This window comes from Peromyscus maniculatus, chromosome 5 (genome assembly GCF_049852395.1).
Source record: "Peromyscus maniculatus bairdii isolate BWxNUB_F1_BW_parent chromosome 5, HU_Pman_BW_mat_3.1, whole genome shotgun sequence".
NCBI lineage: Eukaryota > Metazoa > Chordata > Mammalia > Rodentia > Cricetidae > Peromyscus > Peromyscus maniculatus.
In genome coordinates this window covers 60143280-60158213 of record NC_134856.1, presented here as the reverse complement: position 1 = coordinate 60158213, position 14934 = coordinate 60143280, and the positions used below count along the sequence as shown (strand labels likewise).

The 14934-nt window shown below is 48.3% G+C and overlaps 1 protein-coding gene across 5 annotated transcripts in view; it reads left to right on the top strand.

Moving 5' to 3' along the window:
- The window catches only part of Sipa1l2 (signal induced proliferation associated 1 like 2), a 169080-nt gene that overhangs the window by 114410 nt on the left and 39736 nt on the right, over positions 1–14934 (top strand). For all 5 annotated transcript variants that reach the window (XM_076572340.1, XM_076572339.1, XM_076572338.1 and 2 more), the window contains exons 10-11: positions 2244–2518; positions 13740–13997. In XM_076572340.1, coding sequence (XP_076428455.1) covers positions 2244–2518; positions 13740–13997 — 533 coding nt within the window. The remainder of the gene's footprint in view (positions 1–2243; positions 2519–13739; positions 13998–14934) is intronic.

The window sequence follows — 14934 nt, the reverse complement described above, 5'->3', positions numbered from 1 at the left end:
TACAATAGAGCAATAGCAATAAATTTGCTGTTTGGATTTCTTGGTGTAATATAAGAACAAAGCATGTTTGGGCCATAAAACATCTCATTATTAACTCCTTTCCCAAGGAGGATGTATCACATAGCCAACTGAGACTCATTAAAAAGGATATGGAGTCCTTCCTGTCCTTTCTTCCCACGGAGTGTGAGTCTCTCTTTCACTATCAGAAGGCCGGTGTGAGAAAGAGTAAAATCAGTTAGCACTGGTCAGTGTTGGAGTGGTTACAGTCACTGCAGACAATGTCTACAGAAGACCATCGTGTCAGAGCTGGTAGGGACACCGCTTTTTTGTACATGGTGCACTTACTGTCAATTGCCTTTGGTACAGAGTACAGCCAGAAGTGTACATTGTGCATACAGGAGGCGGGGAGAGCTCACTCCCAAAGGGACCTTGGGTATGCCATCTGAGTCCTGGAAAGGCATCCCGAGGAGGGCCACTCTTGGATAGAGGTCCCCTGTCACACGTTCAGCTCCTAATAGATTTTGAGTAAAGACCCTACATTTGTGTTGTCCAGTGGGCCCCACAAATTATGTAGCTGTTCCCAGGTATGTGGATGGGAGACTGCTTTTTTCCCCAGGTTATTGAGTCTGCGTAAATATGTGGGGCACTCCAGAAGCAAGGAGTCTTTGGTCTGACTTCAGGAATGTCTGAAAGCAGGAGACAATAATAATAATATGATAATGAAGGGGAGGAAGTCAGAAACAAAGCCTGGCCAATGCTCTTCCGTCTAGTACCTCATAGTGAGTTTCAGGTAGCAGTTGAATTCATATCTGCCAGCACACAGGCGAGTTAGATGCTGCCTGTGTTAGGGCTGCTTAGAACAAAGTTGAAAAAGAGGTGAAGAAAATGTCTATCGAGGTTGGACACTACGGAATTGCTCTGTTAGCAGTGTGAAATTGATTCAGATCCTTGAAAACGTGAACCTTTTGGAACTTCACTCCTCACTGACACGAGTGTCCCCTTTCTGCTGAGTCCCCAGCATCACGCTGGTCTCAGAGAAGCCAACTGGCAGTGTGTGCACTTTTGTAACCATGGAAACCTAGGCCAGATGCTGATGCAGGGAGCAAGCCACAGCTCCCCAGCTGTACTCACAGCCACGGGGCTCGTTAATAGGAATGCATGTGTTGAGAGCCAGGTTCCTGGAAACAGAGTTTACTGAACTGAAACTCCATACACTGCCCCCAGGGCTTTGGAGATGGGGGGGATGATACCTCCCAACTTGAAATTTCCCACAAAAAAAAAAAAAAAAATGATGTCATCATCTTCAAATGATGTTTAATGAGCTGGCTTTTCCTTTCATGGCGTTGCAAGCCACATTGCATCAGTGCCTCAGAGGGTTACCGTGACTAATTACCTCACTTGCACACCAAGCCACTGAACTGGCTCTCTCCTGTTCTTCTTGGGGTGCTGTGTAGATTCCTAGTCTTCCAGAGGAGTGTCACTGAAACTGCCTGGGGTGACCCTGAGCCTCCAGGGCATAGTTGAGAGAAGGAAAGGTGACTGAAGGAACAGAGGGCCCCTCTGCCACCCACAAGCCCCATATCGATCAAAAGGGCCCTTGGTACCAGATGGACATTTGTGGTCACTCCCAGGAAGCCTGACAGAACAGACTAGGAGTCTTCAGACCAGTGAGAGAAGGACAGCTGAGGGTTTTCTCACAGTCCAGTCTCCCCTGGGCCCTTCCTGAACACGGGGGTAGTGACCGAGTGTGAGATCAGAAGTACTTTGGGCCATGTTTTGTTGTTTGCTTTTGAGTTACATCCAAATATCCAGTAGGCCTTAGAGTCTGGTGGTTGAGACAGAAAGAACAAGGTCGTCTCATTCCGTCTCTTGCAATAATCCATCTAGGAGAGTAGAATTCAGGGCTTCCGGGTCCTGGTAGCTGTCAGGGAGTGGAGGGATGGCACACACATGCAAAGCTCACAGACTGCTCGTCACGGCTTCTCCAGAGCCAGGCTGCCTGCTGTACTCTCCGTGGTCTGAAGACTGAAACCCGGGGCTTGGCTTTCGTTGCTCTTTGTCAAGGGCAACCATGGTGAACTCTGGATTCAGATGTCTTCTCCGATCACTTGGGGGGTGGTGATTAGGGATAGAGCCGGGGGAGGGGGGCACTCACTTAGATAATGTGTGTGGGTCCCCAGTAGGGTCCCATGTAGCCAGGGAGAAAGACCAAACCTGTGTCTAATAGCTTCCTTCCCCCTTAGATAGTGACAAGAGGCTGCGAAACTGTGGAAATGACCCTGAGGAGGAACGGACTGGGCCAGCTCGGCTTCCATGTGAACTTTGAAGGAATTGTTGCCGATGTAGAACCTTTTGGCTTTGCCTGGAAAGCGGGCCTTCGCCAAGGGAGCCGTCTCGTGGAGATCTGCAAGGTGGCTGTGGCCACCCTGACCCATGAGCAGATGATTGACCTACTGCGGACATCCGTGACTGTGAAGGTGGTCATCATCCACCCCCATGAGGATGGCTCTCCCCGCAGGTAAGACCAGGTGGCTGGGCAGTGTGCACCATCACAGACACATTCCTCCCTGCCTGCGGGATCCTCAGAGAGCCAGTCAGATGTCTCTGTGAGTGCAATGGGTAAAGAACTTTAGATGGGCAGGTGATGTGTAGTCACTGGCAGGTTATGACTCTAAAGAGTGTCACAGAGTGCATTGACTCTGTGAAACTGAGTCACCACAGACCAGGGGAGTGGTCCATTGGACTCCCCTGGCCTATGGAGACTTGAGTGTGCATAGCATAACCTTCACATGCAACCTGCACACCTCATCAATCAACAAGATGGATAGCAACAGGGCTGCCCGTCTGAAGGAATGTGGGACAGCAGGTAGATTCTGGAGGCCTTGCTGCTCTCAAGCTGATGCTACAGAGGTGTCAAGTGGGTCCAGGGTATCCTTGTAACCTGTCCTGAAAACCAGGAAGTGAGGTAGCTCCACTGGAAGGCCAGAGGTATACAGGTGGTGAGAAGAGGCAGGGGTGGGAGTGGGGAGTGGCCTGTCTGCCACTGACAGACAGTCATGGTACTTAGCCTCAAGGAAGCACACCAAGTGCGTCTAACCTGTGGCCTGGGAACCACATGCACCTCAAGCAAAGACTGCTACGAATTGTAAATATATTTAAAACATTAGCAGGTGTGTGCGTGTGTGTGTGTTTCTTTTAGTGAACATGTGTGGATGACAAGGTCATGTTTCAGTGTCAGAAGTTTGACTGCCAATCAGACCATAGGGCAGAGGACACTAGTTAGGACCATGCTCCCTGCAGACCATAGCCCATGTTGGTGTGGTGGGTCTCTGGTGGCCACATCTCCCACGCAGCTTGTGTCCCCATTCAGGTAGAGTCATGAGGCAGATTCTGAAGCTTACCTCTTGGGAGGATGGAGGAGCCAAGTTCTGTGGCTTCTGCTGCATGCTCATGGGGAACACAGACATTCTAAAGTTCTTTCCACATCTGCAACATAGGGACCCTTGGATGGTTTTTTTTTTTTTTTTTTTTTTTTTTATATATATATATAAAGCTCAAATAATAAGACCTCTTAAAGCATTCAGAACTTTCTAGCATAATTAGTGTTGGGAGCGGGGAGACAGCTTTAAGTCCACTCAGGTTTCTGTTATCTTCACAAAGGGACTTTCTGGTACAGGCAGTAGGTTGGCCGCCGGTACCTTCTGGACTCATGATACCGGGTGTCCTTCCTCCCTCCCCCCAGGGGCACATGCCTGTTGCATGTGTGCCATGCCCGGGCCACAGGCAGCTGTCACACACTTGAAGTGTGGCTGAGTTTTTCACTTTAATTAATTCAGTTTAACTAACCACAGGTGGCTCTAATGGCTGCTCTTTTGGGGAGCTTGGCCCTAACTGGGGATCTTTTAGAAAACAAACGGCTCGTGTGTCATCTTGGTCTCTGCAGTTAACATGCCGAAGTTTGTGAAGTCCATTGGATTAGGTTTAGCATTTGCTTGCAGCCTGATGTGTTTGTTTTTGTGAGGCTGGGGATGGAACCAGGGGCCTGTGCACACTAGGCATGGACTCCCTGAGCTGCAGCCCTAGCCTTTCAGTGGCCATGTTCCCTATATTTGCCCAATATGTTTATAAGATAAAGGCTTAAAGAGCTGAAATCCCTCTTAGTGTTAAAGGCCTAGCCCCGCAAAGCCCCCTAGAGGTTTCTCATAGCCTCGCCTTGCCCAGTGTTGACCATTAGACCCATCTGTGTGACTGTCTGTCTGTCCATTCATCAGTCCCCACCCCCACCCCACCAAGGGACTCCAAGAACTATACTTTAGTGTATATATAAAGAAAGATAAAGAGCTATTTTACAAGAACAAGACTCAGGTGGACTAGGAGCACATCTTCCTTCCGGCCTTCCTAGAAGGCTCATGTATCCTGTAAGTGAACATCTTTCACGGTAACTTTAACCCATCTGTGGTGGGAATCCGTACGTGTGACTCCTGGTAGGGAGGGTCAGGTCTTCAGGCTCTCTTCAGACTGACTACTGCAGAACCGAGTAAAAAGGTTTCCAGGCCTATTCTAGGTTTGCTCTGCTGTTGCTCTGTGAGAAACTCTCGGAGCTTTCAAGAATGTTGGATAATAAAATAGCAACATTTTCATTACGCCTGGTATTTCAGTCATACAGTTTCAAAGAATAGAATTTCCTAAGGAATATTGACTTGTTTTTCAGCCAAAACAAATAAACAGAACTATGGTGTGAATGTTTTGCTGCTATCTTTTCCTCAAGAGCATGTTTTTCCTCTAAAGAGACTTTCTTATCTGGCTGGATCTGCCTATAATTAATTCTTTGTTTTAAATGCAATTGAAAATAGCCAGGATATTTATTCAGAGCCTTTGCCTTTGTTAATGCCCTTCCCCAAGCACATGGTCCCTTTCTTCTTTATAGTGCACAGTCACCTTCTTCTGTTTTCACCTTTGGGAGAAGGTTCTGGAGTTTTAAGCCCAGCACACATCAAATGGGATTCTCCGTTGTTTCCTCATTCTTTGTGAATCTGAATTGGAGCCTTTTTAAAGTTAGTATTTTCATTTCTTCCTGATTCATTTTCACTTCTGATATCTATGGGCCATGATAACAGTATTTGCTGTATTCAGATATCTTCTGTGACCTGCAGTCCCCTGTCACACTAGCTCTCAGCTGTGGCATGTGCAAGAAGTGCTGTTCTTTGTGTCACAGCTATTTTCCGGCACAGTCCTGTGCACAGTCAATGTGCCCTGGACTGTCGGCATATTGGAAAGAGAGTGTATGTGTTGCACACGTGTACCTGTGTGCATGTGCTACTGGAGATCAAATCCGGGTCTCAAGAATGGTAGACAAGTGTCAAGCCACATTCCCACCCCGAGTTCTGAGACCAGCTGGCCTTGAACTGGCAGTAACCCCACCCCTCCATCCCACAGGTATTGTCACTCCCAGCCTGCATTGGTAGACATTTTAAGACACCAGAGAAGAGAGGCTAAAAGGAGAATAGGTAGCCGTTGACTCCGTTCTCATTGTTGTATTGAGTTGAATTTGGTTTGGCTTTCTTGGGGGCGGGGCAGAGTCCTCCACTACATAGTAGGCCAGACTGGCCTTAAACTCCCCATCTTCTCTCACCTTAGCCTCTTAAGTGCTGCTGAAATCATAGCCATGCTTTGACAAACTTTAAAGATCTGAAAAACCTGGGTGTGAAGAGACAAGCACCTGCTTCCCCTCAAAAGACTTGAGTTTAGTTTCCAGCACCCACATTTGGCTACTTACAACCACACTGCCTCTAAATCCTGAGGATCCAGCGCCCTCTTCTGGCTCCCCCTGGTGTCTGAATGTACGTGTGTACTTACACATGCCTACCCATGCACATCAACAAATAAGTCTTGTAAATAAAACTGAAAACTCTTGTTAATGGCAGCTTGCTTTGGTTCCACAGCCTCTAGTGAAGTACACAAGGACTTGCCAGAGTGTGGCTGACAGCACGTTTGATTTGTGGGTTAGACAATTACTTCCATCTTCGTTCAGAAATTGGCTCTTAAGAGTCTGTTGGGGAGAAAAGAAACAATTTAAATGAACAGCTAGGAGCATGCGCACACATCTGTGTGGGTCCCCCACCCCAGAAGCTGTCCTCAGTGCAAGTTCCAGGAGGATGACAATAAATGGTCAGACTAATGAATTATAAGGAATTTTAGCCCTCATCAACACTGTGGAAAATGCTTCCATTCCTTTTGGAATCTCAGCTCGATAATAGTTTCGCAGGGTCTCAGTGACAAAATCATTTGACCCAGAGCCCATCTGCTTCCGCCCACAGCCTGAGAGGCCTATAGGTTAATGGGCACTTCTGGTTACCCTTGGGTCAGAAGGTGCTCTTCACTGCTGAGTTAACTGAAGCCGTCTATAGGGAAGGTATTTGTGTTGCATCAGAAGCGTGAGTGTTTTGAAGTCCTTTTCTGACCCAGCCTTAAGGACAGTCCAGCTGTCCCTGCTCCCAGTTGAAAGGAAAGCAGAGCCACTTTTTGATTTCTTGATGGCGGTGGGGGTGGGGCTTGTTAAAGAATCTCCTGCTGGGGCTGGGGCCCTTGAGTAAATTCATGCACATTGGGAATGAGTGGCCTGGGGCAACATGGGAATAACGCTCTTCAAATGGAAATGAGCGGAGGACTAGGCTGCCCTGGCTACCAGGCAAGATCTGCCCTTGCCCTAGCTGCCTAATTAAGGTCCTTCTGACTGGAGGGATTGCTCAGTGGTAAAGGGCTTGCCAGGAAGCCTGAGGACGGGAGTTTGGACCCCTACAGACAGGAAGCAAGCCCTGGTTAGCTCCTAAGCCCAGCATTCCTATGGCTAGGTGGGAGGTAGAGGCAGGAAAATCCCCAGAGCTCATGGGCCAGCTAGCCTGTCTCAGGTGAAAGGTCAGAACAGACACCCAAGGATGTTCTGTGACCTCTATATGGGTGCTGTGACACACATGCACCCACATTTACACACACAAAGATTTTTTTTAAAGATTTTTTTTCTATTTTTCAGGGGGGGAGGGGGGCAGACCTAACCCTCAAAGGTGACATTCTGTCAATGACATTTTAGGGAAAAGGCATCCTTCAAAGGCTGCTATCTAAGAGAAGTAATGACTCACCAGAATCATGCATGACTTGTCACACATTGCTAGTGAATTTAGTAAATATGTCCAATAAAAATGGAAATGACCCTCCAAACCGTACATCTGGCTAATGTGATTCTTTGTGTTTTGTTGACACGGGTCCACATTTCCATATGATGCAGGACAGCAGAGGTTTCTCCTCTCTGGTCAAAGTGATTGCTCTCACAGTGTTCTATACAGTTAAAGCTTCTGCATTGTGCTTTGGCCTCCTGTTGCCTGATTGCCCAACTCTGAAGTACAGGAAGAAGGAAAGAGAGGAAATGAGGAACAGGAAGAAAATTCAGTTTTAATGGCCTGGTATTCTGTGTACATATGTGTGTATGATAGTTGAATCTGGGCTCAAGTAAGGTTTTAGATTCCAGTTCTAATTTATATAGATAATAAAATAGGTATTGTGTTGACTCTTGTCTTACCAACCCTCCAATGAATTTTGATATGAAATGTAGAAACAGTTCAGGACTTGAGGTTATAGTGGCCACCTGGCCACCTGGCACATGCTCAGAGTCCTGCCAGTATAATGATTACACCCTTTCCCTAAAGTAAGAGCATGGAATTTAGAACCTTTGATGAATTACATATTTCATTCATTCACTCATTCATTTGTTTAGTTGTTCATTCATGCAGTTATTTGTTTGTTGGTTCATTCGTTCATAACTCTCAACAGATTTGTGCCAAAAATTGCTGATCACTTGCATTGTTAACAGAACAGCCTCTCCTTCACCCTGGTGGGCCCCTAGTCTGTCCTGCATTCTTAGCACAGTTCTTTTTATGCACAGTTTGGCTGTTTAAAACAGAGTTTTGCTAACCAGAGCAACAACTTTTTACTTGATAACAAAAAGTGTGCAGCAGTGTGTAAGACACCATCACCCTCCCGTTAGCCGACCTCGTTTTACATTTCACATGTAACACTGTTCCTAGGAATGCAGAGGGTCAGTGACACTGGCCATCACCTGCTGGCCAGGTTACCCATGGCCTAGATGGTGGACAGCTCTGGGAGCTCCCTCTTAGACAACCCTTCGTCCAGAATGAGCTACCAGGAATCTTCTCCATGTAACTTAGAAGTGTTACTATGCAGTAAACATTTTTTCTGCTCTGGAGTTTTCTAAGAAAAGAAAAGGGAAGTAGCCAGTTTCATGAAGATTTCTGAGCCTTTCCAGTTCCATGCCAGGTCCTAGGGATTCAGAGTCTGCCCACTGATGAAGAAATGGAAGCAACTGAGTAGTTAGTTGCTCAGGGCCGGAAGGCCTCTCGTCTGTGTGCCACCCACCTGTTCATTGTGGTGCCACCCATTCGGAGCCAGACATCTCCCTAGAGTGTCCCATCAGTCAAGTAGGCTTTGGTCTAGATATCTCTCTCTCTCTCTCTCTCTCTCTCTCTCTCTCTCTCTCTCTCTCTCTCTCTCTCTCTCTGTGTGTGTGTGTGTGTGTGTGTGTGTGTGTGTGTGTGTGTGTGTGTACGTACACCTATCTTGCCGGTGTCTTTCTGGGTCTTGAAAGGACAGTTGCTGGTTCCTAAGCTCTTTTGCCTGGGTCTGCCACTGCCCTGGCCTTTGCAGCTTCTGCAGCCTGGAGGTCCCTTCTGTGGTCGTCTCCTGGCAGGAAGTTTTATGCCTTGTGCACCAGAAAAGACTTCACAACTCAAGAGAGGAAGGAACATTAGTTAGCCTTGCCCCCTTGTTGTGTGACTTGGAATGGTTCTTTTAGCTATTAGACACCTCTTAGCATAACAGACATTAAAATGGTTAACATATCAGCGATTACCTTAATCCCCAGGGCTCTGAAAGGGTTCTTGTACAAAATGAATAATATAACAGAAGCAGGTAATTTATTTAAAGGGGTCTGCTTTGTTTCCAGAGAGTCTCTCAGTAGCTCCTGGAAAAAGACACACTAGGACCTGCAGCCATGGTGTACATTGGCAGTCAGCGTGGGTATCTATTACCTGTGAGCAGGAGCAGACATCGCCTCTTTGCTAGATACGGTCCAAAGCCAGGAAGTGGGGCCACTGTAGACCCAAGGCATCTTCTCTAGGGTAGTGTGAAGATTGTCAACTCGACAGACTGTGGAGTTGCCTGGGAGACACACCCTGAGGAGGCTTCTTTAAGTTGCTTTGTTCAGGTGTTTTGTCCCAACAGTGAGAAAAGCAGATGACAGGGCCAGGCCCAGTGTTAGCGAGCAGGGGTGCTTCTGAGGCCGTTAAGTCAGTAAGTTAGTCAACAAGCACTTCTTGTGCAGGGTGGAACTACCCCAGAAGTCTGCTGTGGTGAGTTCAGAGATCAGCATTGTCTGTCAGAATACGGCACCAAAACCTAAGATTCCCTGAGGTTCCAGTCCAGGAAACTGTGTTCTCTGCAGACCTGCAGCACCACACTCTGTCCAACACGTCATCAGTTGCCATGGCCTACGATTGTATGTGCCTTCAGGGTATATGGTGACGAGATTAGAGTCAGAAAAGTTGTTGGAGAGAGGGGGAATGTTAAAATCCTCTTATTTTTAACCTAGAAGCTGGGTTTCTGTTGATCTTCCCTGGCCTGGTAATTAGATCCTGAAGTTGATGGTGTCTGTGGGTGTTGTAGAGCACAGAGGAAATTAGTGTGTTGATATGCTAGTGATCTCACCCACAGCCTTGGCCAACATAGTTTCATGTCTCTCGTTGGCAAGAAAGCTTGCAGTGTGCCTGATGCTGGCAGTGTGCGCCCCTCCGTTGACTGGGTTCTGTGTGTGGAGAGGAAGCTGTGCACTGGTGTCTGAACATGTGTACCGTGCCAGGAAAACAGAGGCGTGCAGGCCCTGCTTGAAAGGTGTTTCACTTACACTCAAGAGTAGTATAGCTTTTGTTTTTCTCCCTTAAGAAATGTCATTTTTGCCGGGCGGTGGTGGCGCACGCCTTTAATCCCAGCACTCAGGAGGCAGAGGCAGGCGGATCTCTGTGAGTTCGAGGCCAGCCTGGTCTACCAAGTGAGTTCCAGGAGAGGCGCAAAGCTACACAAGAGAAACCCTGTCTCGAAAAACCAAAAAAAAAAAAAAAAAAGAAATGTCATTTTGTGTTAGGTCTTTTTGCCATATTTGGGTCTCAGCTGGCCTTTCACTCCTGGTAAAATAGATTTGTGGGATGCCATCTCCGGTAGTCTAAGAGAGGTTATCCAGAGGACCCAGGATGTCTCTGGAGACCATTACGTATTCGTTACTTTCCTGTCACTCTGACAGAATCCCTACCTGATCAGTGCATCCTGAGGGAGGAAGGGGTCATCTTGGCTCACCTGAGGGGCTATGGCAGGACGCTCTAAGACTCCTCACATCCAGAATAGGAAGCAGAGGTAGGCAGGAAGTGGAGCCTGGGCTGTCAACCTCAAGGCCTCTGTGCCAGAGATCCATGTCCTCCTGTTAGGCCCCACCTCCCCGAACAGCGCCACCACCTGGAGAATCAAGCATTCAAACACATGAACCTGTGGGGACATTTCACATCCAGGCCAACCAGGGATGGTGAGTTCAAGGCTCTAGCAGATCCACCTCTGCAGCAAGCAAGGGGATCTCTGAGGGCTAACATGCAGTGCTTCTATATGCATTCCGTGAGGATTTTCCTCAGACCTGTGGAGCAGAGCTAAGGTTGACAGTCTGTGATGTTTAACATATTAGCCACGGAAGTCAAGCAAATCTTTAGATCTTTGTTCTTTAGAGTTAGCGCTCTCAAAGTTTCACTTTATAGCATTACATGTGTGCACATGTATACATTTATGTGTGTGCAGGTATACATGTATATGTGGATGCACATGTGTGTGGAAACCAGAAATCCATGTCAGGTCTCAGTTGCTCTTCGCCATTTCTTTTTTTTCTTTCTTTCTTTTTTTTCTTTTTTTGAGACAGAGTCTCTCAGTGAACCTGCAATGACTTGCCTAGACTAGCTGCCGGTGAGCCCTAGGGGTCTGCCTGCCTCTGCCTCCCTAGCATGGAGATTCCAGGTGCATGCCACCCTCCAGGACTGTGTGCAGGTTTGAGGGATTGAATTTGGCTCCTAATGCTTGCCCAGTGAGCACTTCATCGACTGAGCTTCCTCTCCAGCCTGAGAAAATAGGGAACTTCTCTTGGGGGTGGGGAGAACCTGCAGATTTTTGGCATTTTAAAAAACCTTTTACATACAACTTTCTTTGAGATGTTTGGAGAAACATAACTGTGCTCTTTTTCTTATTCTATCTTATGCATGACACTCCTCTCAAATTCTAGGTGTGAGTATGCATTTATGTAAGTTTTTTCTCCCAGGATTCCAGTGAAATTATAGTGTGCTGTTGACAGCTAGAGTCCACAGGCATGAATTAAGTAGACTGCCCTGTTCTCCTCCACCTGCCTTGCCTTTTCCTCTCCTCTTCTAACCGAAGAACAGATGTGCAGGCACAGCCACAGAGACACACAGCCTGTGGTCCCCTGCACACACAACAAGTGAGAGTAGGACACACCGGGCCTTCTGAGTGCTCCTGGGCCTCCCAACTGTCACGTCCCATTTGGTGATTTCCAGTTGGGTCGTTGACCATGTGGAAGAATCGGCAGTCCTGGGGGGTGGGGAGGGGTGTTGAATCTAGATACATAGCAAAGCACTCATAAACTAAAGTCCTCTGGTAAAATTTGTAATGTTTCCTCAGATTTCACTCAGAATAAAACAATTCAATCCAGTGTAAATCTGAACTTAAATATTTGACTGTCAAACTCAGAAAATCCAGAGATATGAGCTAGGTTAAGAAGCAAACTGCTTTGGGGGAAGGAGATGGAATCAGAGGGGGGGAATGAGGTGAGGGTCCTGGTGCTCAGAGCCTCTCCTGCTGAAGACAACAGGGGTACATCTTTGGAGGGGTTTTCCCACCCATGCTGCCCCTCCAAGGGTGCACCATCACCTACTCAGGTTCCTTGAGACACAAAGCAGGCCCTTCTTTTTGGCGGTTCTCTCTGGGCCAGTATCAAGGTCTAGTGAGCAGCTAGGAGTGCTTTCCAGCCAGGATGTTGAACGGAAGCCTTCCATGGACTACTACCCTTTGTACCTCCCAGCGTGGCTGGAGAGAGCGGGGCTCTGGCCAGCCTTCCACCCAGGTCTCTTAGCATGTTCACTCAGGTCATCCTTTGACCCAGGATCTGAATTCCACAAGGATGTATGCAGAGTTGACTCTTGGTCCCCTGTGGGCCTTCCAATCTAGTTTGACGTGTCTTTTAGTTCTGGTATTTTGGCTTTTCTGATAGTATTTCTTACTGATTTCCTACCTTGCCCTTCCTCCCTCGTTTTTGGTGAAAGATGGGCATTTGGGGGTCACCTTGAATTTTCTCATATCTGTTCCCACTAAGTTCTTTGGGAGAGTGCCTCAGTTTACCATTCCACTGTCTGACCATTTTTTTTTTTTTTTAACTTTAAGACCTAGTTATCATGCTTGTCGGGGTCAGAGGCTCCTACTCATTCTCTGAGCCTTGGCTGGTCAGGGAGCTTCTCCATAGGGCTGGGGACTGGCATCTGTTGTCTTTCTGGTGAAAGTGGTCCTCACTCTGCCTTGGGGGGCAGCTGGATTTGGTAAGAGGTGGTAAGGCCAAGTCTCCTTTTCTCATTTCCCACCCATTCTTCCCAGTGCCACCACCCAAGTCCCTTCTTTCTGCAGAACACTGAAGAGCCCTGTGCTTATTCTCCAGGTCCCCCTCCTTGCCCCCTGCCCCTTGGACCTCAGGGCCTAGGCTTGAACTTGTCATGGACCCTGCTTTCTACGCAGCCCTGTGTCTTGACCCTCCACATTCACTCTGTCAGTTGGCCGTACTGGCCTCTCTTGGCTGAGCCTCTGGGCTGTGCAGGGCATGGTGGCTCTCCCTCTGCATGTCCTGGGTGGTGCTAAGCTCCTGCTCTTCCTCAGCACTGCTTTTGAAAGGAACGAGCATGCTTTACTCCAGCATCAGCTGGTGGACGTGAGTTCCTGGAGCAGCTCTTCCAAAGGCTGCCTAGGAATTTTATGCTGACTATCTAGTGAGGGGCAGCGCCTCCAGCTACTGACTGCTAGACCAGCATGGCCAATTGGGCGATTCACCCTGATGCCTGGGTCCTGGTGCACAGTGGCCTGTGTGTGTCTGGCTCTGTGGACATTCGTAGCACCCGGGTCTGTCTGGTCATGACCCTGCTGTGTGATCCTGCGCAGGTGTGCAGCCTCTCTGGGCTTTGATGTCCAGTGACAGTAGGCAGCCCTTGGAGGAGTACAGAAGGTCTTTGAAAACACCTAGCAACTAACAATCGCCCACAGCATCCAAAGGGCTCTAGCCCTTCCCACTGTGCAGCACTTCCCACCCCAGCCAGCCAGTAGTGTGTTGGCAGAGAGAAGAAAGCCACAACGGGGCCTTTTAGAGCCTCCATCTGTGACTGTTAGCCAAACAGCAGCTGAACAGCTTGGAGCATCTAGGCAAAGTCGCCATGGGTAGGGATGCTTCTTGGGGTCGATGTTAGGTGGCATCCAGTTAAGCCCCAGCAAGTACAGGTATGCTTGCAAGGAGAACCTGCTCAGCCGTGAGCAGGCCTTGCCTGGGGTCCTACAAGAAGCTACCTTCCCACCACCTCTTCTTGCCTCAACAGGGGTTGTTCAGAGCTCTGCCGGATCCCCATGGTGGAGTACAAGCTGGACAGTGAGGGCACGCCCTGCGAGTACAAGACACCCTTCCGGAGGAACACCACGTGGCACCGTGTACCCACCCCTGCCCTGCAGCCAGTTTCCAGAGCCTCACCTGTGCCAGGCACACCTGACCGTCTACAGTGCCAGCCATTGCTCCAACAGGCCCAGGCCGCCATCCCCCGGAGCACGTCGTTTGATAGGAAGCTGCCTGATGGCACCAGGTAATACCCACAGCCTTCCTTGTGGCTTGTTGTGAGCTTTGGACAAGCAGGGCAATCGGGTATCCTCAGGCACAGTGGCCCTTAGAGTCCAGCCTTTTCCTGATATAATATCAGATGCCCTCTGCCTACCTGGGCCACTGCCTGCCGTCTTCTCCAGGTCTTTACCCTCTGTGGTGGCTGGCCCTCCAAACACCCAGAGCTATTGTCGGTGTACGTCTAGGAGCACTTGAGCATGAATAAAGCAAACATAAACACGAACAGGGACTTCCCCACTGCAGAGATGTAAGCCTTCAAGCAGTGGCCCTCTCTCTCACCTCAAGCGAAGTGAGCTGAATCCAAGTGAATCTAATGATAAGGTCTCACTGAGTTCCTAGACTAACTTTAACTCACCCTGTAACCTACTCTGGCCCTAAATTTGCCATCTTAAAGCAGCTGAAGTTACACGCCTGCTATCAGGCCCAGCTCAATAATAGCTTTTTCAATGGAAGAATCCACCTTTTAAAGTTAAATCCAATAACATGAGAAGGTGATGAGAGTTCAGGGCACCTAACTTGCATAGATTGTATTTGAGAGCAAAACAGTGAATTCCGTTTGTAATGCCTATCTGGAAACTTCCATGTGACATAGAGATGTATGTCTTTACTTTGGACAGCTGCTCCCTGCCAGGATCTGGTCTGGTAGACTTGTCAGCACACACTGGGAGCTAGGGTCTTACTTAAATGATACACTGTCCCCTGGGTCTCTCTGATCTACTTCCCTTGTCTGGAAGATAATGAGAAGGGTGCAGATGCTGGCCAGCCCTTCTAAGGACTGACTATATCAGCATCAGTGAGAAGCTTAGAACCAGGCACAGCACACTGTAAACTTACAGATATATTTACCAGAATTATCAAAATGTGTAGCCCTTTCTGCCTCCTCTAATTCTCCCAGGAAGTGC